The following is a 24,598-nucleotide window of genomic DNA, read 5'->3' on the forward strand; positions in this document are numbered from 1 at the left end:
GTGAGCTGGACTATGGTGGATGGACACCCATATGGAGGAGGTTTAGGGTAAAGTGAATCTGACAGATTTTTAAAAGTGTTAAAGCACAAGATAAAACCACTGAAACCCATTGTGAATGGACAAGCTGTGGAAATTATTTCCTAGATAGTCACTGGCCAGCTATAAGAGATTTAGAACAAATTTCAAATGGACTTACAAGACCACAAGGTGTCCCAATCATCATTTTAGCTTTCAGAAGGGTGCTTACGAGTGCCCTCTTTGTGGCCTGCAGTGAGATGAGCTCTGCAGCAGACTTGAACCCGAGTCAAAGTGACATTATGTAAGTGTGGAATCAGAGGAAGGCCATGAGGGTTTAGGGTGCAATTTGGGACAGGGCCATTAAAGTCATTTGGAACAAACTTGGCAAGCAATGAAAGACAGCAACCCCATTTCCTTGTCATCTTCACCTGGAATGTTACATGACATGGCTGTTAATATGTTGCAAATGTAAGCTTGTGTATGATGTGTAATAATGCCTACTTCAACATCGCTTAGACCTGTATATACTGGCGGGTTCACTCATTAAAGAAGTCACACTGTGTGTGTATGTAATGGTGCTTTTCCACTGCATGGTACGGCACGGTACGGTTCAGTACGGCTCACTTTTGGGGGGTTTTCCACTGGGTACAGTACTTGGTACTTTTTTTTAATACCACCTCGGCCGAGGTTCCAAGCGAGCCGTACGTTACTAAAACGTGACACGTAAACCCTGCTGATCACTGAATGGCCGCAGAAAATCACTGCCTGAGTCATTTGAACTTGCGGCACGAGACACAAGACCCAACTAGCGAAGGATCGAACGCAACTGTTTTGAATGAACGCACCTTTCTTTTAACAACCAAAGAAAGTTGTCAGTTGAGGAAGTACAGACTGTCCTCTCGTGATAGCCAGGAGCGGATCCAGTGAGAGCGTGATGAAGCAATGCAGAATTAAAACGTTTGTCAGGAGTCACGACAGGAGAGGCATGTTTGATCAGGGTTGGAACTGAACTTTACAGGGAGGTAGATCTGCAGGAACAGGGTTGGGCACCCCTGTCGTAGATCATATAAAGTTATATAGAACACTGTCTTTTGTTATATTACTCTTATCCACGGTATAAAACAAATATGTTCATTGATTGACAAGTTTGAATAGTTTATCATTGAATCATGCATGCTGTTTCTTATACCATGCACTGTATTAAAACATAGTAAACAGCAAAGCAACGAGCTAATATTCGATTTTTAATTTTATGTGCTGTTTTTTCACAGTTCTTGTCAGACCTCTGTTGTGTGCTCCCTGTGTTTCCGTGCCCATACTTGGTTTGTTTCCTGTCCTTGTCTGATGTGATTATTAGTTAAGGCTTGTCCAGCCGTGTTCGTCTCATTATCTATGATTTACCTGTGTATTTATAGTCCTGTCCGTTCAGTGTAATGTCATCTGGTCTACTCGTTACCCCCGGTGTTTCATGTCTGTGAGTTTGCCTTGTCCTGCCTTCAGTAAAGTCTATTGTTTGAGTTTACATCCTCCCTGCTGTGTGCACCGTGACAGTTCTTTTGTTTTCAAATTATTTTTTTCCATTAACAGCCTGACATACTTATCTTTGATTGTATACAGACGTGAACCTACGTAATCAGCAAACTCAATCAATATGTCTCATTACCAAAGAATGCAAAGGCTACAAAAGTTGGCTTTCCGTAATATTTACATAAGATCAAGCTGCATCAGTAAAGGTGACTACTTTGTGTCAGAGTAGTTTAGCTACAATCAAAGCATTGTGTTTATTTTCCTTGACTTCACAATGAAGTTATTATGAGAATGCAGTGTACAGAACAAACAAAGGCATGAATGTTTATTGTCTTTACTGAGAATAGTTGCAGTCAGTTGAATCCTTTGTGATGTCTATGGTATTGTATAGGTTATCTGAAATATTGTGCTATATATCAGATAAATATAATTTAATACAACAAATCTTTTTTTTTTTTTGTGACTGTCGGGGAAAATAAGGCCTTGCAGACTTTTAGATGAAGAACAGTATGAAGACATTTGACAATATTGCATGATCAATACATCATGAAGAGTTCGTTATACATTTCACAATAAAAAAATATATAAATCATATGCAGTATAAATATATATAACAATGTATGCATGTAAGGAAAGAGAAACTCATATGAGTCTTTCATGTCCTGTTTTTTTTTTATTAATTAGGAAGTCCAATAATGTCAAGAAGATGCTGGTGGTAAAGGTTTTTTTTGGCTTTTCCAGATTTTCTTTCTTTCAGAACAAGCTACATGCGTTTGTGCACATAGACGAGGGTTTTACAGCCTGGGCAGCGATGCTCTACATCCTTGCAGGAGTCCACACAGAATGGAATCAAACAACACGGCCAGATCCTGGACAGAAAACAGAAGAATTAGTGTCAATCGGTTTAATATACTAATATACTTCTTGCAAAGTGGACCAGACACTCAGAAGTCTACATGTGAGAATACACTGAATACAGTTCTTACCCAAAAATGCCAAGACCTCCACAGATGGCCCACACCATCAGGCCATTGACATATGCTGTCTCTGTGACGATGCGCAGCTGACAGTGAGGACATGTCATCTGCGCCGGGACGTCAGTCAGACGTGGTGGCACAACTACCACTGCAGTTACATGAAGAGACACACATCATACGATCATAAACCTCTAATGTACTATTCTGTACAGATGCATCATGTGTACACTGAAACCTTCTAGTGTTTGAACGCAAACTGAAGCAGAGTGTCATTGAACTAGGGTTTTTCTGCTCACCCAGGGCAGGTGCAGCAGACTGGACCGTATGAGTTACGGTGGATGACATGACAGTGGGCTGTGGGTAATAAACTCCCATTGGAGCTGAAAGAGAAAAAACAGTTCATGATGAAAACCTACAAAACCAACCTGGCTTCATATGTGCCCTTTATGTGTTGTTGAGTCTTTTACAAGCTTTAAAACTCCATCAGAGTTGAGATGTAGGAAATCTTAGTCTGTAAATTTTGGTGTTATACTGAAGCATTCTGGTTGTCATTTAAACAGAGAGCCCTATAACACAAGACATCAACACTCACCAAAACCAGGCATAGATGAAGACTGGACTGTCTGAGTTACGGTGGATGAAGACATGACTGGTCCTTGTACAACTGGTGCTGGGTAAACTATAGCCATTGGAGCTGCAAAACAGAAAATCGTGATCACCAAATGGTGACACAACATGAGGTTTATGAATAAGAACTGAAAAGACCTTTTCTCCAAGTTCACTATCAAATTGCAAATGGAAATTAAGTCCATTTCTGCCACAAAAATAAAAATAAAAATCATACATTGGTAAATCATAATTATGAAATTAAAAAGTCTATTTAGAATTAGAAATTGATATAAATTGCATAATTATAAAACAAATATGACATTTTTTGATTTTATCACAATTTTGACGTCATAATTACGACTTGAGATGTTAGTAGACTTGATATGTAATAATGTTGACTTTTTATCTCATAATTATTACAGTATGTCAATTAATTTTTTTTTATCTCATGACTTAATATATACATTTGTACTTTTATCTCATAATAATGACTTATGTCAATTTCACTATTTTTACTTTTTATCTTATAATTTTGACTTCTCATAATTTAAATCTCATGACTTGTCATAAACTTGCATTTTTATCTCATAAATATGACTTAGATAATTTTGAATTTTTATCTCATCATATTGTCAATTTATTTCTTGATTTTTGTCACAATTTCTTTAAATTCTTCTAGAAGTCTGTGCTCAAAACACTTCTCAAACTGTCTCTTTAGTATGAATTACCAATAATGTAGCTAAATAAATATGACTTTTGTAAATCCCACCTAATCCCCCACCACATGCACACACTTTTTAAAAGACAAACATTGCAGTGGGACAAACTAAAGTATGTCATCATGGAATCATGACTTTGCAGAGTTGTTTTTCCTATTCGATGTTTAGAAAGGAGCGGCAGCGTTTTGGAATGCTGTTAGACTTGTTTACAGTATCACTGTAGTATATTCAACCAGTTTCCTTCTAAACTACGGTCTCACAGCACATAGTAAACATGGACTGTTTGGGTTATGCTGGATGCCATGACTGTCTGTGCAGGTGGAGGGCTGTATACAGTGGCCATTGGAACTGTAAAAATTGTCATTATTAAAGCACTATAGTTAATGACTGATAATCTCTAGTTTGAGAATCAGAGTCTGCTGACCTGGTTGGGTTTGATAGGCAACCTGCGGTGCCTGGTAGGAAATATTGGTTTGGACCATTGGTGGTCCAGGATATGGAGGGGGTGACAGTCCTTTTTCCATAATCAGCAATCTGTGGATGAGAAAAACATAAGTGTGACAGTTCCACATAATGCAAAGCAACACTAAAATCAACTGTATTAATAGACTGACTGCTGCCTTTGTCTCAAATCAGGAAAATAATTATTATGAAGGGTTTAGGCTGTGCATATTTTTGCAATGGCATCAATCATTGTTCTCAACCATGAGTGACATGGCATTTTTAGGTGACTGGCTCAAAAATATGTTTGAATCAAGCAGGTTGCGCACTTCTGTAGGTTCAAGTCAAGTGAGTTACTGATGTGAGCTGGAATGATAGATTTAACCACGTATTATGGACCTCTTCTAAAACAGTGATGGTTGGGCATTCAGGTATATCCTCAGCAGCACTTGTTCTTTTACAGATAATTTCGGGAGATGTGTTTTTATTGGATATAAGTATAAACTTTATTACCTAACACTTTAGAAACAGAATTTTGTGAAGGATGGCCACTGGTAGAAAGCCCACTGTCCTCTTTTTTGAAAACTAAAATATGGTCACCCTAGGTAAATAAATAAATATTTAACCTCTCTTGTCTATCAATAAGTTAAACCTTTGTAACCCATGTTTAAAAAAATTATGGTGACTGTGGTGACATTTTTGAAAACATGTGAAATCTCATAATAGTTTTGTGAAAATGTAGGTAATTTTAAAGTTTCAAAATTTCACATAGGCTAACGATTATCTGTATCCAAACATCACAACGTGACTGTGGAAGCACACAATCCAAAGTAAAGATATATGATCCCCATCTTTTTCAATCTAAAACAAAAACTAATTATAATATGACATACCTGTGTGTTTGTGCTGTCAGTGGAAATCTTGATGCTCCTCTCTACAGATAGCCTACTGGTTAGTAACGGCAGGGATTAGAGGTGGAGCTAAAATCAGGCTTTTTATAAGAAAGCCAATGCTAATACATTTTCAGAAGGTTCTTATAATATCATGCAAAAGAGATTGGAAATACCTGAATAACACCTAGTGTCTCATCTTCATCCCAGCCATTCTTATATCAGTCAGAGTCTCAGACTGTTGACCTTCACGTTCTCTCAAATGCTTGACATAAACACACTAACAAGACGAGGTGTACATTTGTGTTGAATTAAGAATTAAAAGAGGTTCAGTTTCAGCCTGTATTGTGCATGTTTGTTTAGACGTTTGTGTGTATGCTGGTAACAAATAAATACTTTTGTAACTGGCCAGCAAGGTTTGAGAATGAAACTGGATACATCGCCAATGGATGCAGAGACAACAATGAGTGTTTTATTCTGCTGTTCTACAGGACCATCTTGTGACACAATGTGAACATGTCTGGTATAATGATGATTTTATAAAATAGAGTAGTTCTTTTGTAAGTGAAATACAATGACAATAAGGGTTGAGCAACCATTAAGATGTTCCTTCAGGCAGTGAGTACAGGCAATTTGCTGGTTGGAAGCTAGTATGCCATCTAATGTTTAATCAAGGAAAAGCATGAAGAACAACATCATGCACAGGTATTTGCTGCTTGACACTTGACCAGGGGTGTTTCCCAACAGCATCGTTGTCTATGGTTGTTATTTCCATTGGACTCTATTGGTAATGATGGAACTTGCAGCCATAGTTGTTTTTGGGAAACGCACCCCAGGACCTTTGTATGCTAGACTATGGTGGATGGAGACCCATGTGGTGGTTTGCACACAACAAAATCCCCGGTGTTAATTTAACACTCTGAGTGTGGACTCACTGGACTCATATAAACACTGAAGTTGTGTTAAAAGTAACACTTAAGCAGTGTTAAAGTTAATGAGATAATTAGGTGAATAATTGAGTGATGATTGACCATTATTGAAGACACCTGATATTAACAAGCACAATCACCAAAGGAGAAAATCACAATTTGGAGCCCGAAACACCGGCCGGGGCGAATCCGCTTAATACGCTCCTGCTGTGCCCTGTATATGCGGTGCGCACTTATATCGAGCGCTCTAGACAGTTCAGATTCTCAGAGCAGCTATTTGTATGTTTTGGAGGATGCACAAAAGGCCTGCCTGTTTCCAAGCAAAGGCTGTCACACTGGATCGTCGATGCAAATGTCCTATAGGGGTTCGGGCCCACTCAACCCGCAGACTCGCGTCCTCGTGGGCCAGGGCAAATGGCATATCTATTCAGGACATTTGTATGTCAGCAGGCTGGTCGTCACCCAGCACTTTCGCGAGGTTTTATAACCTAGATGTGTCGTCGCTGGCCTCAAATGTGCTGTCAGTGCGAGCAGCGTATGCGCCTACTCAGCCTCAGTTATGATCTGAGATGCGTGCCTCAGTGGTTTCCACTAGGTCGTATACACCCCTGTATTGACGCACCACCAATTCAATACTGTCCCTACCAGTTTATCACATTGTTATGATATAGTTCATCACATCTTTTAGGACTTGATCATCATCATACTCTACTAATTGAGCACCGGTACGGCCGTTGCATCATAACAAATGATTTCATTAAAATTAAACAAATTTCAACTAATCTATATGTGAAAGCACCAAAGCCGCCACCATTTCACATTCTCTGTTTCACCGGAGTTAACTCCACCCCTGGTGTGACCCCTTGACTTTTACATGGTTTTGACTAGGTCCTTTATTTCTTTATGGGAAGTTTGCATTTTTACAAGGGTTCGAATCTGTAGTTTCAGCATTCAGTTGTAAATTTACTATAAATTGATCTTGCGTTAAATTAATATTTTAAATAATTTCACTAGGCTACAGCTTTTTATTTATTAATTAGTTATTTATTAAGACATTCACCAAAGACAGATACGATTTTCCAGTGTTACAAATAATGATGGCAAAATAAGGTCATTAATTTTTATTTTAAACATTAAATTGCAAATACTGGCTCATAAAATATACAAATTGACAGCGATATCGCAATAAAAGGTAAGCAAATAGACTTTATAATATCTTAAATCACTCTTTATTGAATCGCTCTGAATGTTATAAGGTATAATTCGGTGAATAAACTGATTTCTGGTCAACTTCCTTTGAGTCCTCAGTATTTTTGTGGATCTTCATGTTCTCTGGTGCAGCATGTGCTACACACGCTTGTAAATGCGGACGATGTTTTTGCAGTTTGGACAGGTGTGCTTCACATCCTTGCATGCATCCACACAGAACGGGATGCAACAACAGAGCCAGCATCTGAAAACACAGCAAACAAGCTTTAAATATCAGCAGTCTGTGAATTAAATATCAGCAGTCTGAGCATACTCACATAAAGATCGCAAGGCCTCCGCAAATTAACCAGGTGAGCAAACCATTGATATGCTCAATTTCTGTGAGGACGTCTGTCATGCAGTGAGGACAAGTAATGCGGCCCGGTACATCAGTGAGACTCACGGCCGCCATCTGTGCAACTGCATATGTACAAATGCATCTATTAAACACAGACCGAATATAAAAAGAACAGCTAGTGTTTTAGTAAACCAGTGTCCAAGAACATCAATCAGATTCACAAATAAACAAGGGCTACAGGTTACAGGGCTGTGCCTTTCATTATTAAAGACATGCAAGTAGATATTATTTATTATGTATTACTTAAAGATATCTCTTTTTAATTCATTAGCTATTGGCACTGGTTATGTTAATATAGTGTTTTACCACAGTGATTCCCAGAGTCTAGAAGCATGAGAAATGATGGGTCTTGTGTGCAGAATACTCACCTACAGGAACAATCATGGGCTGGATAGTGACGGCTGGATCCCCAAACCCATATGGAGGTGGTTGATAAGGTGCAGCTTGTGGACCTGTAAAAGAGTCAAAGCACTGGTTGAAAACACTGAAGTGGAGTGGAGGTATACTTTACCGGTTCAGTGTTTGAAATCATTAAGGTCAGAATTTGTGTTCAGAATATATTTAGTTAAGAAAAAATATAAAAATATTTGTGTTAAGAAATATATTTTTTGTGGCCAAAGTATATTTGAAATATATGCTAAATATATGTTGAAGCTCAATGAAATATATTTTTGAAATAGTAAATATATTTAGTTTCAACCATCATATACCAAAATATATTTCTAAATGTATTTATGTGGCAAGAAAATGCATTTTTTGGACTGAAATATACAGGTGTCAAAATATATATTTTAAATGCTTTTTAAAAAATATATTTATATGTGACCAAAAATATATTGGTAGAAAATATATTTTTTGGGGCATTTTGTTTTGTATATTTTCAAAAATATATTTTTAATGTAGAAATATATTTTCAAAAATATACAAAAGCACATCAGTAGAAAATATATATATTTTGAAACATATTTTAGCAAATGTATTTCTTGGCCATTTTTTGTATACATATTATTTTTGCAATATATTTTGAAAGTATAAATATATATATTTTTTAAAAATACATATTTGAAATATATTAATATAAATATATTTCCCCAGTCATTTTAAATTTTATGCAAACCACTGTAAAATTACTAACATCTGTAAAATTAACAATTTAGCTGTTATTTTAAGTATTATATCATTATAATTCTCATTTTTATACAGGTAAATACTGTGTTATTCATAGATTATTTCTCCTTTTTCTTAAATTTAATAGAAATGTATGTAAAATTACAAAAATAATGGTAATTATAATTTATAAAATCACCACCAGATGGTGCAAATGGCAGCATTTCTCACACTATTTAAAAAAACAAAAACAAAAACTGTCTAAAAAACTGTAAAATTTAAGTAAAATATCCAAACTTAAAGTGCAAAAACTTTAATGGCTTGCAGCAGCAGAATATTAAACTCTATCAGACGTCTCAAGATCTGAGCATCTTCATTTATTACAAACCTGTCTGACTTTATTTCATACAAAAGTTCATTTTAAGATGTTTCAGATGTTGATGTTTTATTGAAAATAGTAAAGTTTGATGTCACCATGATAGAGATCAGTGTTTGCTTTAGTTGGGCTCTTGACCCTTGATTAGAGCGTTGTTTTAACTCTGTGTTTCTCAAGCACATTTATTAAAGCGACAAATACAAAGGAAAACAGGTTAGATGATGTCAGCTGCTAATTACTGGTGGTGTAGTCGTCAGCAAAAAGCAATTACGAATAGCTTATTAAGAGGCTAGCTTTGTTAATTACTGGAAAAAAAATTGTGTGTATATATATATATATATATATATATATATATATATATCCTGCACTTTTGTGATGTTATGACAAATATTGTACCAATATGTGGTTCAGTTTTTTTTAAAGTCAGTATAAAAAAAATATATTGAGCTGTGGGTTTTAGATGCACATTAAAACCATTAAGAATCAGCACATGATTCTCAACAGTGGTGACATTCAACAAACTTTTTTTTTGAGAATCTATAGGTTGTTTTGCGATTTTCAGAGCTGATGTGTTTTTTATCACAATTGTTTTGATTCATACACTGATTCCTGATGTCTGTGTGTGCCTGAAATATAAAACATGAAGACAATAACTGTATCCAATGAGAGCTTCTTTGCCATAACAAATGTGCTTCAGAAACACAGAGTTACAGCTGATAAAAGAGCTTAAAACTTAACATACAAACTTAAGAGTTAAGAGCCCAACTAAAGCAAACACTGGCCTCCATCATGATAATATCAAACTTTATTATTTTCAGTAAAAATTCAATATCTAAACCAGTTCATTCTCAATAAGAACTTTTGTATGAAAGAAATCAGGTTAATCTGGTCAGTAATGTGTGAAGCTGGTAGTGTTTAATAATCCTCTGCCTGTCATTTGACCTTTTTTTTTTCTTTTTACAATTTTATTTTAAAGTTAAGGTATCTCATCAGAATAACTCAAGCAATAACTGATGATATTTTACTTTTTTACCATTATTTCTTAAAAGTGTATACAAAAAATGGCCAAAAATGTGAGTAGAAATATATGAGTAGAATATATATGTACGTAAATATATATTTTTGGCCATTTGTTTTTGTATATTTTGAAATAAATTTGAAAATATATATTTTTTGCTGTATGGGAGCAGCCATTCACTGCAGAGGATCCATTGGTGAGCAAACAATGTAATGCTCAATTTGTTCAGATGAACAAAAAAACTCATTTTGGGTGGCTTTATTTTTCATTTTTGAATGAACTATTTCTTTAATAGAGGTCAAAATATTGTACCAGTTTCATAGACGATTCTCCCAGTCATAAAGATCTGAGATCACACCAGCCAAAGTCTGTGTTTGTTTTACAGGGCAGTTCTGACGTCACAAATTGAAACATTGCACATTTGACTTCCTGCGGTTTCTATGACAAAGACCGTTGAATATTGGCTCACATTTTGGGGTCGAGATTCTAAAGTTTCCACTAACTTCTATTACATTGGTGTGTAATCATCCTGTTCTTTATTAGTGAGGCTGAAGATCAGCTGACCTGCTTGAGGTGGGTACACAGCCTGCTGTCCAGGGTAGTTTACGCCTGTCTGGTTCATCTGAGGACCAGAATATGAAGGTGGTCTGTAGTCTTTCTCCATTATCAACTCCTGTGAATGTGAATACATGAAGATGAGGAATTGGAAAATAGATGCAAGTTTCTTTATATTTGTCATGTCATATTCTCTCTTTCCTAATCTTGTTCCACTGATTTTCTTATCACTACAGTACATACCAAAAAACAGCACACGCTTTATATATTATTATGATCATATAGACAAAGCTCAATAACATATCCCTTTATGTATTTGACATAACAAAAGCATAACTTTTACTTTAATTAAGAAAATGTGTGTATAACACGTACCTGTGAGTCCCCTTGTGTTGCTTCTCCTCTGAATTTACAGCAGAATGGGGATGGCTGTGTGTGGGAGCGAGAGGGCGTGGATCACGATTATAGTGTCAGTCGGAGAGAACAGAAGGCTACAGTCATAAATGTGGGCATAACATTACAGGCGAGATAACAGTGACACATACTGTGTAGACAGGGTCATATTTAGCTGGCTAGAACATATAGGCTTCGACTAATCTGCCTGTTTTGCAACACAAAGAAAGCATCGATATCAATTTAACCAAGTTATTTTTCCACTTGTTTATATACTTGCTGTTAATGTAATAGGACATAATTCTTTTAGGAAATCAGTATATGGCCCTGGTGGTCTATACACAGCAGAGCAAGAGATAGGAGTGATTTCTTTTGCATATCTGACAGTGTAACATTAAGCAGAAGTATTTTGAATGAGTTTCCTGAATTTCCAGTATCCTGTTTTCTGAGTAACACTGAGAATATCACTATATATTGTTGCAACACCGCCATCACGCCCAGTCTGACGGGGCTCATGTTTATAACAGTAGCTTGGTGGAGTCATTCAGACCAATATATCATGTGGTTTCAGCCAGGCAGAGTACATCAAAATTATTATCTGTGATCATTTCATTTCCAATAACTGCTTTGGGTGCGAGTGATCTAATGTTTAGGAGCCCAAGCTTTAAAAATAGTTTTTGTTCATTTATTTTGCGTTTTTCTGGTTTAATGTGTCTCCTGTTTTTCATTTTTAATTTTATGTTTAAATTTGAATATATATCCATATTATAAACCACTTTGTTTATCATGTTCTGATTTGATTTGAATGGTTTGATTCCTTCCTGCTTATTTTTGTAGCGTTTATACACTGCTTATTTGTAATGACCAGATTGTGGCCTTACTGCACTCAATTTCCTCTCTTCCACTTCTAATGGGTGATGTGCACACTGTAAATGCATCATTATATTTTGCTCTGTCATTGCTCGTAAAACTTTAATGTGATGGGAGGAAGTTTCCATTAACCCAGTGATGAGTGCTGTTCAATTATACCTTGATTCATATCGCCTAAATTTTAGTCCAGCGTTTCCTGGAATTAGTCAGTCATTAACCATAGTGAAGCAACATGATGTCAATTAAAATCATGCTAGAAAGAAGAAGCACCTGACTGTATAAACACACAGAGAGCATATCCTGGGTAAACAGCTTCACTGTCCAGCATGCAATGCTGAAAACTATTTGTTTTCTGTGAATTTGGTGACATAAACCTTTATTTTGCTAAAATATCTAATGTTAAGAGCCTGGATTCAGAGCCTGGCATTCAGAAGTGCCATGAATAGGACATAAATGTCCATAACCTTGCATTAATCAAATCTTTAGTTTTGCATTTTCCTTCTCTTATACTGTTTTAAGGGTTACATGGCCCATGATTTTATTGTAGAAGGTGTAGTAACCATCAGGGCCGTTGCTAGTGGGGTGAAAGGTGGGGACAATTCTAGGGGCCCCCACCGCCCAGGGGGCCCCACAAAATCCAGGAATTATACTATATAGGCCCATGTTCTGTGAATAATTCTAATATTTTAGTAGTTGTATAACTAAGATATTATGAAAACCACAAAAAAGCATGCAATTTGGTTAAAGAAATTGTCTACCCTCTACCCTCCCGAAAAATGGTTTAGTCTGATAAGAAGTATTCTCAGAAGTCCCACCCCAGATCGTGAACAAGACGACCAATCAGAGTTGAGACCAGTGGCGGACTGGCCATCTGGAGCACCGGGAGTTTTCCCGGTGGGCTGCTGTACAATGTGGGCTGGCCCTTTGCGTAATATATATAAAATATGGATTGTAGTACATGTACGTATATCCTTCATCGGCCTAGACGAATGGCCCAGGGCATTCTAAATAATTCTAATTAATTTAGCATGCTCCAGCTCAGTGCAGCGGCTCAAAAGCGCTCGTCAATGTCAAAATGTTTGAAACAGCCAATCAGAGTGAAGAAGGCGGGGTTTACTGTTCACAGACGCTGAGCTGCGCACGACGTGAATGCGGGCTGAGGTAAGATGTTAGCAGCTAAACATGTCGAGACAATTCAGCAATATTTGCCAACCGTTTAGTTAAATAACAGACATTAATTTTCAGGAAAGCAAACTATTACTGGCCTTTTCAAATTTCTCATATTTTAACGCCATTATTCGAATTGTCACAATGTAGGCTATAATGCAGTTTTCAGCAGACACGAGATAAGAGTTCTTGTAAATCTGCTTTGTTCCATTATTTCACGTGTCTAAGAAAATGTTTAAAAATCTATCAAAATCATTCTCAATCTTACTCTAGAACACTCTAAATCTGAAGACTTTTGCTTTCGAGTGCTGTGCATAGGAAAGCGATTTATATTATAGGCCTAATAAAAATATAATTTGCTTAATAATTCACATCCATTAGCCTATTTTATATACACACTGGTAGTTAAATTTTGAAATAATTAAATTATTTATTTGAAAGAATATTGAATTTATTTGATCAACAATACAGTAAAACAATAGCCAAATATAATGAAATATTACACTTAAAATAGTGGTTTTCTATTTAGAATGTTTTAAATGTAATTTATTGCTGTGATCAAAGCTGTATCATTACTTTTCAGCATCATTACTCTAGTCTTCAGCGTCCCTTCAGAAATCATAATAATGCTGCCTAATTTGCTGCTTTTATTATCAGTTATTATTTGTGATCAATTATTAATAATGGTTTTATTATTGGTGTAATGGTTCTCAGTTAAAGAACAGCATTTATTTGAAATATAAGTACTTTGTAATAAGTGTAAATATATTTACTGTCACTTAAATCAATTTAATCAAAGTCCCTTTTTGTATTCTATAATCTTTGATTTAATGCAACATTGTTGAAGAAAAATATTAATTTATATTTTTAATCTTACCCAAGACTGAATGGTATCACATTGTACACAAAAATATGAAGCAGCACAATAGTTTTCAACATTGATAATAATCAGAAATGTTTCTTGAGCAGCAAATCAGCATATTAGAATTATTTCTGAATCAGTCTGCACTATTTAAGCCTTCTGGACGATACCAGAGCATTGTGTCATTTGGACTGATAATATTGGTATTTATCTTTAGTGATATTAAACTGTCCCTTGTAAAAATTCTTTAAAACGATTTACTATTTGCCATATACACCAGAAAAGACCAATTATAATTTCAAGATTATGCCACTCATTTATGGTGTGGTGTGGTGTATTGTGGACGGGGTTTGGTGGGTCGCTCTATGCCAAAAAGTCCAGGGCCACTTTTTGGCCCCAGTCCGCCCCTGTATACATCTACAATAGAATTGATGTAATAAGAATGATTTGCATAATTTTCATAGTTATTTCAGTGTTCATTACTGATCAGAATTATTTTTTGTTGCTTTACTGTTGCTATTTATTTGTTATAATATTTGTTTTATATTTGTGTATTTTTCTTGTGCTGATGTTTAGTAAAAAACCTAAAAAAAACATGCATTTATTTGTTGACTGTTTTGTTATTTTGTAAGAAACACCTATTAGTATATATGTGGGCATCCATGCTTGTATATTGTACAGTATATGATGTGTCTGTGTGTGTGTGGGGGGGGGCATCAATATTTTTTCAGGGGGCCCCCAATTCTCTAGCTACGGCCCTGGTAACCATGCATGGTTTTTGGAGTATTGATTGCCAGTTGCAAAACCATAAAAACATGGTTAATTTGTGGTTACCATGGTTTAACTATAGTAACCTTTTTTTTTTTTTTAGTAAATCCATGGTTGTTATTTTCGAAAGGGAGGGGAATTATAACATGTATTTATTCATGTTTAGCCTATTTGTTTGTTTGTTGCTCTAATAGCCTATAGTTATAACTTCGGTTGAATCCCAAATCCAAGGTCTGGATCTGAATAACTAATTTCGAATCAAAATAATCCAGAAATAATGTTGAAACTTGAAACTCTCGCGTGTTTAACGAGTTCTTAGCAACCGTCGGTATCCAAGCAACGGAATACAAACATTTGGAGGCTTCAACAGGAACTACAGGCTGTTAAATACTTTAATTTACACCAAAATAGGATGTCATCCCAAATTTTAGTGTCTCGCCCCTATTTTGACACGCGGGTAGCGGCGCAGAATGGCTCACAGCCGCCGGTCATAAACCCGGAGACCACCGTTAAAGAAAACGTGTACGCCGGCACATCCGCCGGTCTGGCTACGGCGGGCTACCGGAGCGCCAAATACACCCCCGAGGAGTGGCTCGCCAACAACTCTGCTCTGTTAAACCGGTCCGTCGCGGACCGGGATCACGCGGAGAGGATTTGCACCGAGTCAAAAGCGCTGAAAGCGGAGACCGACGCCGGGACTTTACGCACGCAGACCGCGGGCACCAAACACCTGGGCAATCGGCTGCAGGACATCCACCGCGGGAGATCCGAGCTGGAGCTGCTCATCGAGCGGCTGATCGCGGAGACAGACCTGCTGACGGCCTCCAGGCGGCGGCTGGAAAAAGCGCTGGACGCCACGGAGATTCCCTTCGCCATCGCCACTGATAACCTCACCTGCCGAGAGAGACGCTTCGGACCGGATCTGGTGGAGGACCAGGTGGAAGAGGAACTTCTTAAGGTACGGACAAGAAGAAGTGAAAGTCTTATTCTTCCAAAAAATAACTAATAAATAAATATACATACATACAACACACACACACACTTGTTTCACTATCCTTTCACTATCCTTACATATTTTAATATGAAAACTATTATTAACAATATCTATGAAATTATACTTTTTCTTATTGATGTCACACTGAAGCTGTGTGATTTTTATAGTAGTGCACCCTTTAATCTCACCTTAAAATAAAATTAAATCTTTAAAAATTACAGCACTGTAAAACGACAGACCAGCAATAAACTGTAAATGTATAATATTATGGATGAAAAAGTACAAGCCAATAATGCCTGCGAAGTAATATATTAGAGTAGCACACAAAAAAGACACTAAGTGTGAACATAGCTTAACTGTGTTCTGTAGCATCTGCGCTGTGTTGCTAAAACTATCTTTTGGATCTAATGTAATTATTTCCTACATCCATGTTCCAGGTTATAATATGCAAAAGCTTGAACGTTAATCTCTTAATTTTACAATAAGTAGTGAAATTTACCCAAATTAAAGGCTTAACATCTAAAAAATGCACATTTAAGGGGCTCCTCTTTTGGTGAAAGTTTTCAGACATCTTTCAAAATGGCCAGTGTGAGCATATGGAGACCCATATCTCAGCGTGCAATGATCTGATTGACTTGAAATTATAGGAGGTATATAGTAACAAACACATCAATTGGTTAAGACATCAAGTAGGATAATAAATTATTTTTTTCTTTAAAATAATCTGATCTCAAAAATGGAAATGTGCTTAATAGGTACGTTTACCTTAATATATTACCATTATTATTACTAGTAGCAGTCGTAGCGAATAAGCAAGAAAGATGCCATTAAACGCAAAACAAGTTCAATGTGTCTAACAACAGATCCTGATTTCAAATGATTTCCAACAGGAAGTGGAGCTGATCAGAAGTATTCAGGCCCTGCTGAAAAAAACTCTGGATCAAACTGTCAACCAGATAAGGCCAGTTATCCAAATTATGGATCTCTCTTTAATTCTGTTCATATTCTATATTCAATCAGTGCAATAATTCACATGTTTATATTTCATGAAGCATTCCTTAAAGCCATAGTACACCAGAAAAATAACATTTGGTTACTTTTGGATTTTGATTGGACTGCAGATTAAAGTCATAACTCTATCTGTGTCTGCCAGGCTAAACCGGGAAATGAAGCAGACTCTTGAGTTAGACTGGTCTGATAAGCAGCATGCCTACAGTCTGGATGACCAGTGTGGACGCTTTAACAATAGGAGCACCGACACACAACGGCATCCCAGCTCAGCCGTGCTGCAGGACCAGTGCGTGCCAAACCATACCTCAGCTCAGTTGGAGTGACACAACTTAAACATTAAAGCAGTCTATCAAGAACAAATTTCGACTCCATTGGGTGTCTGATAATGCATAACATTGCCAGCACTTTTAGATCACAGCTGTTGTGGTGACAGCATCTCAGATGTGTTTCTCTGTAGGGTGTGCGATGAGGAGGTTTGGCGTAAGTTTACCCGGGATAACCTGCGGTTGGCGGAGAGAGAGGAGGTGACGAGCCAGGCCTTGAGGCGGCTGATTGAGCGGGTCCTGCAGGAGACGTCTGAGGACCTGCGAACACAGTGTGCTGCTGTAGATCGGGCCTTCAACCAGCGCTGCATGGAACTGAGCCAAGCCAAAACACAGCTGGAGCTGCACCTGGCACAGGCAATACACACTTACACAAAACAAAAACCAATACATGTACATCTGCAGATTTCATACAAGTACACATAAATCGAGAGGTTAAATTTTTGAATTCTATGTTTAATGTTGCTAATGTTTAAAGGAACAGTTTAGACAAAAATGAACATTTGCTGAAAATTTACAGATTTGGAGGAATGCAGCATTCCGTTGCCTGCTAAACAATGGATGCTCTGCAGTGAATGGGTGCCATCAGAATGAAAGTCCAAACAGCTGATAAAAACATCACAATAATCCACACCACTGCAAGATTTAACTTTAAACCATTTCTTCAAGGCAAAATAGTTCATGCTTCATAATTACGCTTCCTCCTGTGAAAAAGTCCATCCCCTGTTGTCCTTCCACATCAAAATCCACCAACATAGTTGTTTAGATCTGTTTTGGACTGTTTTTGCTTGTAAACAGAGCTTGATCTGTGCATATTTCTCTCCTGATTCAAACGAGAAAACTTATTCACTGGCAAAAGCATATAGTACTCATATTTTTCCGTAAATATCGCTAGGATTTGTTTCTTACAAACATGCAGCTTTTCACTTCACAATGCATTAACTGATAGACTGGAATGGTGTGGATTACTTGTGGATTATTGTTATGTTTGTATCAAGTATCAACTGTTTAGACTCCCATTCACTGCAGATAATCCATTGGTTAGGAAGTGAAGTAATGCTATATTTTTCCAAACTTGTTCCCATGAAAAACAAACACATCTATATTTTGGATGGCCTCAGGGTGAGTACATTTTCAGCAAATGTAAATTTTTAGGTGAACTTTTCCTTTAATATGTCTGTGTAATAGATTCTAGAGCAGATCGGGGCTCAGGAGAGAAATATCTCATTCCTTCAGCAAGCTGTGTATGATAAAGAAGCTCCTCTCAGAGTGGCTCAATCTAGACTGCATTACCGAACCTTCAGACCCAACATCGAGCTGTGCCGAGACCAGCCCCAGCTCAGGTACTTAAACAAGCATACATAAACCCACTCAGTCTCCCAACACACATGAACCCATCTGACGTGTGTGTGTTTGTGTAGTTTGTTAGGTGAGGTGTCAGAGCTCAACATTACAGTATCAGCCCTACAGCAGCAGCTGTATGAAGCACGCAAATCTTTGTCTGACCTGGAAGAAAGCAGACTGTCCCTGGAGAAAGACATCTCTTGCAAAACAAACTCTCTCCTCATCGACCGAGAGAAGTGTATGACGCACCGCACACGCTACCCTTCTGTCACAGTGCTGTCTGGATACTGACATAGTGTCATAATGTGCACTTCTTAACAGGAGGTCTGGATTCATTAGACAGTCACTTCCAGTGGCATGTAATGTGTGTAGTGTTTTTTGAATGCAGTGGTTATGTACAGTGCCTTGCGAAAGTATTCATAACCCTTCATTTTTTTTCAAATTTTGTTATGTTTAAATTACTTTTTTTCCCTCACATCAATCTACACTCCATACACCATATTGACAAAGCAAAAACAGAATTCACAACTTTGTAAATTTATTAAAAATAAAAAAACTCAAATAAGTGCATTACATAAGTATTCATACCCTTAACTAAATATTTAGCTGTAGTAACTTTACAGCCTCAAGTCTTTTTTGTTTGATGCGACAAGCTTTGCTCATCAACATTTGGCAAATATCTGCCATTTGTCTCCTCACCTCTTCATCTCTCAAGCTCTGTCAGGTTGGATGGGGGCAGACGCACATTTTCAGGTTTCTCCAGAAGTATTGGATTGGGTTCAAGTCCAGGCTGTGGCTGGGCCACTCAAAGACGTTCACAGCGTTGTGTATAAGCCACTCTTGCTGTGTGATTAGGGTCACTGTCCCATTGGAAGGTAAACCTTCTGCCCAGTCTGAGGTTCTGAATGCTCTGGACTGGGTTTGCATTAAGGCTATCTCAATATTTTGGTGCATTGAGCTTTTCTTCTATTCTGATGAGTCCCTCAGTCCCTGCTGCTGAAAAACAGCCCAATAGCATGAGCACAGCACACTTTACTTTTGGGATGGTACTCTGCAGGTGATGAGCAGAGCTGGTTCCCTTCTAACATGATGCTTAGAATTGAGGTTCATCAGACCAGAGAATCTTGTTTCTCAGAGTCTGGGGGTCCTTTAGGTGCTTTTTTGTAAATTCCAAGTGTGTTTTCTTTTGTCTTCACTGAGGAGAGGATTGAGTTTGGCCACACCGCCAAAGCCCAGATCGGTGGAGTGTTGCAGTGATGTTTGTCCTTCTATAGATTTCTCCTATCTCCACATATGATCATGGAGCTCAACTAGAGTGACCATCAGGTTCTTCGTCACCACTCTAACCAAAGCCCTTCTCCATCAATTGGTTGTTTCAAACCTCTTCCATTAAGGTAACAGAGACTGCATGCTTCTGTGACCCTTCAATGAAGCAGATTTTTTTTCTTAACTCTTCCCCAGACGTGTGGCTTGATGCAAACCTGTTTCTGAGCTCTACAGACTGTTCTTTTGACCCCAGGGCTTGGTTTTTGCTCTGATATGCATTATCAGCTGTTGGACCTTTTATTAAGACGTGTGTGCCTTTCCAAATCATACCCATTCAGTTGAATTTGCCACAGGTTACCTTCACTCAAAGTCTAGTAACACCTACAAGCAATAAGAATGCTCCTGAGCTAAATTCCAACTGTCCCAAATAAGGGTATGAGTACTTATGCAATGGAATCATTTAAGTTATTTTTAATAAATTTGCAAAGATGTTAAAAACCTTTTTTTTTTTGCTTTACCATTATAGTGTATGGAGTGTAGATTGATGTGGAAAAAAGCACTTAATTTTAAAGGGGTCATATGGCGTTGCTAAAAATAACATTATTTTGTGTATTTGGTGTAATGCAATGTGTTTATGCGGTTTAAGGTAAAAAAAACATTATTTTCCACATACTGTACATTATTGTTGCTCCTCTATGCCCCGCCTTTCTGAAACGCGCCTCTTTTTACAAAGCTCATCGTTCTGAGAAGCAAGGCGTGTTCTGATTGGCCAGCTATCCAGTGCGTTGTGATTGGCCGAATACCTCAAGCGTGAGACGGAAATGTTACGCCCCTCAACGTAATGTAATGCCGTTTCCCGGAGCAACCACACAAACCCATTATAAACGAGGCATTTGTTGCATCCAGTGGGGACATAATTTTTTACCTGTTGCATTGCGGTAAACATTACCATGTCTGTATTTGTGATCGGCGAAACGACAAACAACAAGCACTACTCTACACTGCTCAAAACTCGCGTTTGAATAGTCAGTAGCAGAAACGTACTTACAGGCTGTGAGTCAGAAGCGTCAGGCAGTCCTCGAAAAGTTGGAATTGCCCCACTTTATAGAAAAAGCCTTTGTGCGAGCCAGCATTGTAGGCTACTCTTCCAGGTTCAGGAAATAGTCCTCTGTAAAATGCGTTGCACACACTCGAATATTTGGGTTGAACTGTTCTGGAACAGTGTTGTAAATACAACTTAACCACTGATTTCTAGTTGTGTCCTCTTTTGGAATACAAAGTACAAACAAAGTATTTTCGCTTTCACAACGAAACACACAGCATCTCCACGACATGGTGCCGGCGACAACAACAATACTACAGAAGAAAATAGTTGTTCTGCCTTCTGTTTTGCAAGTCTTCCCACACTGTGACATAGACATGTGGGGCCGTGTTGGAATGAGCCGTTTCAGGGGGGAGACTTTAGTCTTTTCAACTTCAGGGATCTTATCTATGCACAAACAGCTTGTAACACTCCAAAGAGAAAGGACAACTTGAAATCACATCATATGACCCCTTTAAAGCAAACATTCTAGTTTTAAATGATACATAATATACTGAAATGGTTTAGTGTGTACTGTTTATTTGACATTGATATTGTTCTCTACATACTGTATTATGAAATAAGTAGACTAAATTAAAAGTGAACTATAATAAGTTTTAGGCATAAACAAATTCACACTTAAAATAATGAGACCATTCAAAAATGTCTGTCTTCATTTACACACCCTCATTTAATTTCAAGCCTACATGACTTTATTTCTTATGCAGAACGTAGGCTTCTCTCCAGTGTGAATGCCCATGTGCTGCTTAAGGTTTGCTTGTTGAATAAAATGCATCTCATGCTGATGGCATGTGACAGAATCTTCTTTCAATTCCTTGAGATCTAAAATAAGCATTAAAAGATCAATGTCAAAAATCACTTCATGGCAATAAAGTTGAGACATGCTGTACAGTAATGGTCGTTAATATATGTGCACTTCAAACAAAGTAAACTTAACAGAATAAATATATATAAGAATGTTTATACAGCATGTGAATAAATTGTTTTATTGAACCATATCTTCACGAAATAAGACTAGAGCTTGGGATGGGCATGAGTACTCAAGTAACTGAAGTAAGAAACTTTTTTAATTTGTTATTACATAAATATCTTGAACTCTTAAATCTGATTGGTCAAACATGGCTTTTGATACATTTACATTTACATTTAGTCATTTGGCAGACGCTTTTATCCAAAGCGACTTACAATTGGGGAATACAAAAAGCGATTCATCTTGAAGAGGCAGTCAGACAGAGGAAGTGCTCGTAACACCAAGTCTCAGTCATTGTTCAAATAAGTACAAACTAGTAGGTGGAGAGAAAGATAGAGGGAAAGTTTTTTTTTATTTTTTTTATTTTTTTTTTAAGTTTAGGATGAAGTCAAGTACTGCCGAAAGAGATGAGTTTTCAGTTGTTGCTTGAAGGTTGCCAGAGATCCGGCGTTCCGGATAGGGGTGGGAAGATTATTCCACCAGCCAGGAATGGTGAACGAGAATGTTCTGGAGAGTGATTTTGAGCCTCTCTGTGATGGTACCACAAGGCGTCGCTCACTAGCAGATCTCAGACTTCTGGAGGGGATGTAGGTTCGTAATAGTGAGTGGAAGTAGGAGGGTGCAGAGCCTGTGGTAGATCTGTACGCAAGCATCAGTGACTTGAACTGGATGCGAGCTGCCACTGGTAGCCAGTGCAAGGAGATGAAGAGTGGTGTAACATGCGCTCTTTTGGGCTCGTTGAAGATCAGTCGTGCCGCTGCATTCTGAATCATTTGTAGAGGTTTGATTGCGTTTGATGGCAGACCAGCCAGAAGAGCATTGCAGTAGTCCAGTCTAGAAACAACCAGGGCCTGGACAAGAAGTTGCGCAGCATGCTCTGTCAGAAAGGGCCTGATCTTTCTGATGTTGTGTAGTGCAAACCTGCAGGAACGAGCAGTCTTTGCAATGTGCTCTTTGAAGGTCAGCTGGTCATCAAAGATTACACCAAGATTTCTGACCGAAGTTGATGGGGTAATCATTGATGAGCCGAACTGAATCGTGAAGTCATGCCGTAGAGTCGGAGTGGCAGGGAAGACCAGAAGTTCCGTCTTTGCCAGGTTGAGCTGTAGGTGATGTTCTTTCATCCATGCCGAGATGTCAGCCAGGCAGCCTGAGATCCGTGCAGCTACCGTTGGGTCATCTGGTTGAAAAGAGAGATAGAGCTGCGTGTCATCGGCATAGCAGTGATAGGAGAAGCCATGTGCATGTATGATGGGACCCAGCGATGTAGTGTACGTGGAGAAGAGGAGGGGTCCAAGAACCGATCCCTGAGGAACTCCAGTGATCAGTTGATGTGGTTTGGATACCTCCCCTCCCCAGGCCACCCTGAAGGATCTACCGGTGAGATAGGATTCAAACCAGCGAAGTGGAATTCCAGTGATGCCCAGTGAAGAGAGTGTAGACAGGAGAATCTGATGATTGACAGTGTCAAAAGCAGCAGAGAGATCCAGCAGAATGAGGACTGACGATTTGGAATCAGCCTTTGCAGTTCGCAGGGCTTCAGTGACTGAGAGTAGCGCAGTCTCTGTTGAATGGCCACTCCTGAAACCTGACTGTTTAGCATCCAGCTTGTTGTACTGTGAAAGAAACCGCGAGAGCTGGTTGAAGACAGCTCGTTCGAGTGTTTTCCCTATGAATGGAAGGAGAGAGACAGGTCTGTAGTTATCTAAAAGAGAAGCATTTAATGTAGGTTTTTTGATCAGTGGGGTACATTCACTGTTGTCTTAAAGCAACTCAGGGTTTTAGTTCACTGATCTGGGTAACTGAAATTGGCGGCATGTTTTCATGTCTCTCACATCACATTATGAACTGAAACTTTTGTTTCATACAAATGAAAATGAATATTTCAGTATTACCGTAATATTTTTGCTCATCTTGTTGCTAGGTTGATTTTTTTATGTCGCTGTGAAATATTTTATCTTCTTAGCAGAAGTGTTAAGATAATGTACAGGAAGGATTATTAAATAATTTAAACTCAAATCAATATTTCATGCCCACCTGTTTATTTTTAATGTGAGCAGCCAGAGTTATGTAATAAGCAGTATAATGTACAGTTAGTTCATCATCATACTTTTTACACATATACTTTAAGGTGCCATATTCAACAAAAATACATTTTAAAAAGTAGGCTGTTATATTGATAATGTTATATAATATTTAATGTGGTGTTATAATATTATTAGTATTTTTTATTAGAACTTTCTTTTTAGTTGAAACACTTTTGTAAAATTGAGCATTATGTGCATAGACATTTAATGATACTGTACATGATTCGTCAAAAAACATGGCCCACTTTACCTGATTTTGTCCATTTCTCATGAGACTTCTCATTAGTTAGCTAATTTTACCAACAAGAATGAAGCATCTTAATTATCAAATTATAAATCTAAATATTGCATATCTTTTAATTCATTACGCTTCTCCGATTTAAATTTCAATCCGTTATTTTTAAAATATACTGTGGTCTATGTATTTCCTGCTATTGCGGACACATCTGGAGTAACAATGTTTCTACTTCGACATACATCATTTTATGATCGTCACTTTTCATTAGTCACGATCAACAATTAATAGAATAAACAATCTTTTAACTTATTTGATTCATTATAATTGACAAATAACCAACTTACACTGCCTTTTGTTCTTGCAATCTCACATAGGTGATGACTGGCAGGTTTGCATCTGCACATCTGGAGTCTCTGTGGTCTGATTGTTTT

General features: G+C 37.6%; 2 protein-coding genes across 2 annotated transcripts; both read right to left on the reverse strand.

Annotated features, from left to right (window-relative positions):
- Positions 1–1,769: 1,769 nt before the first annotated feature.
- LOC306874199 (uncharacterized protein) lies at positions 1,770–5,248 on the reverse strand. The gene is made up of 6 exons (XM_079424055.1): positions 5,185–5,248; positions 4,275–4,384; positions 3,115–3,216; positions 2,819–2,902; positions 2,532–2,670; positions 1,770–2,414 (listed from the first exon to the last, which is right to left on the reverse strand). Exons 2-6 carry the CDS (start codon positions 4,372–4,374, stop codon positions 2,309–2,311), a joined length of 531 nt encoding a protein of 176 aa, XP_079280181.1. The 5' UTR covers positions 4,375–4,384; positions 5,185–5,248; the 3' UTR covers positions 1,770–2,308.
- A 1,896-nt stretch (positions 5,249–7,144) lies between these two features.
- LOC306874198 (lipopolysaccharide-induced tumor necrosis factor-alpha factor homolog) lies at positions 7,145–15,891 on the reverse strand. The gene is made up of 6 exons (XM_079424054.1): positions 15,644–15,891; positions 11,148–11,201; positions 10,782–10,890; positions 8,085–8,168; positions 7,637–7,778; positions 7,145–7,563 (listed from the first exon to the last, which is right to left on the reverse strand). The coding sequence occupies exons 1-6, from the start codon at positions 15,851–15,853 to the stop codon at positions 7,458–7,460; spliced, it is 705 nt and encodes a 234-aa protein (XP_079280180.1). The 5' UTR covers positions 15,854–15,891; the 3' UTR covers positions 7,145–7,457.
- Between the last annotated feature and the right edge of the window lie 8,707 nt (positions 15,892–24,598).

The sequence above is a fragment of the Barbus barbus genome (assembly GCF_936440315.1).
Source record: "Barbus barbus genome assembly, chromosome: 8".
NCBI lineage: Eukaryota > Metazoa > Chordata > Actinopteri > Cypriniformes > Cyprinidae > Barbus > Barbus barbus.

Coding starts and splice junctions, on each gene's coding strand:
- LOC306874199 (XM_079424055.1), bottom strand. CDS start 4,374: ATGGAAAAAGGACTGTCACCCCCTCCATATCCTGGACCACCAATGGTC. Junction 2,671..2,818: donor GTCTGCTGCACCTGCCCTGG/GTGAGCAGAAAA, acceptor ATGTAACTGCAG/TGGTAGTTGTGCCACCACGT. Junction 2,415..2,531: donor GGAGGTCTTGGCATTTTTGG/GTAAGAACTGTA, acceptor TTTTCTGTCCAG/GATCTGGCCGTGTTGTTTGA.
- LOC306874198 (XM_079424054.1), bottom strand. CDS start 15,853: ATGTATATTTATTTATTAGTTATTTTTTGGAAGAATAAGACTTTCACT. Junction 10,891..11,147: donor CAACACAAGGGGACTCACAG/GTACGTGTTATA, acceptor TCACATTCACAG/GAGTTGATAATGGAGAAAGA. Junction 8,169..10,781: donor TGTGTACCCACCTCAAGCAG/GTCAGCTGATCT, acceptor ACTCTTTTACAG/GTCCACAAGCTGCACCTTAT.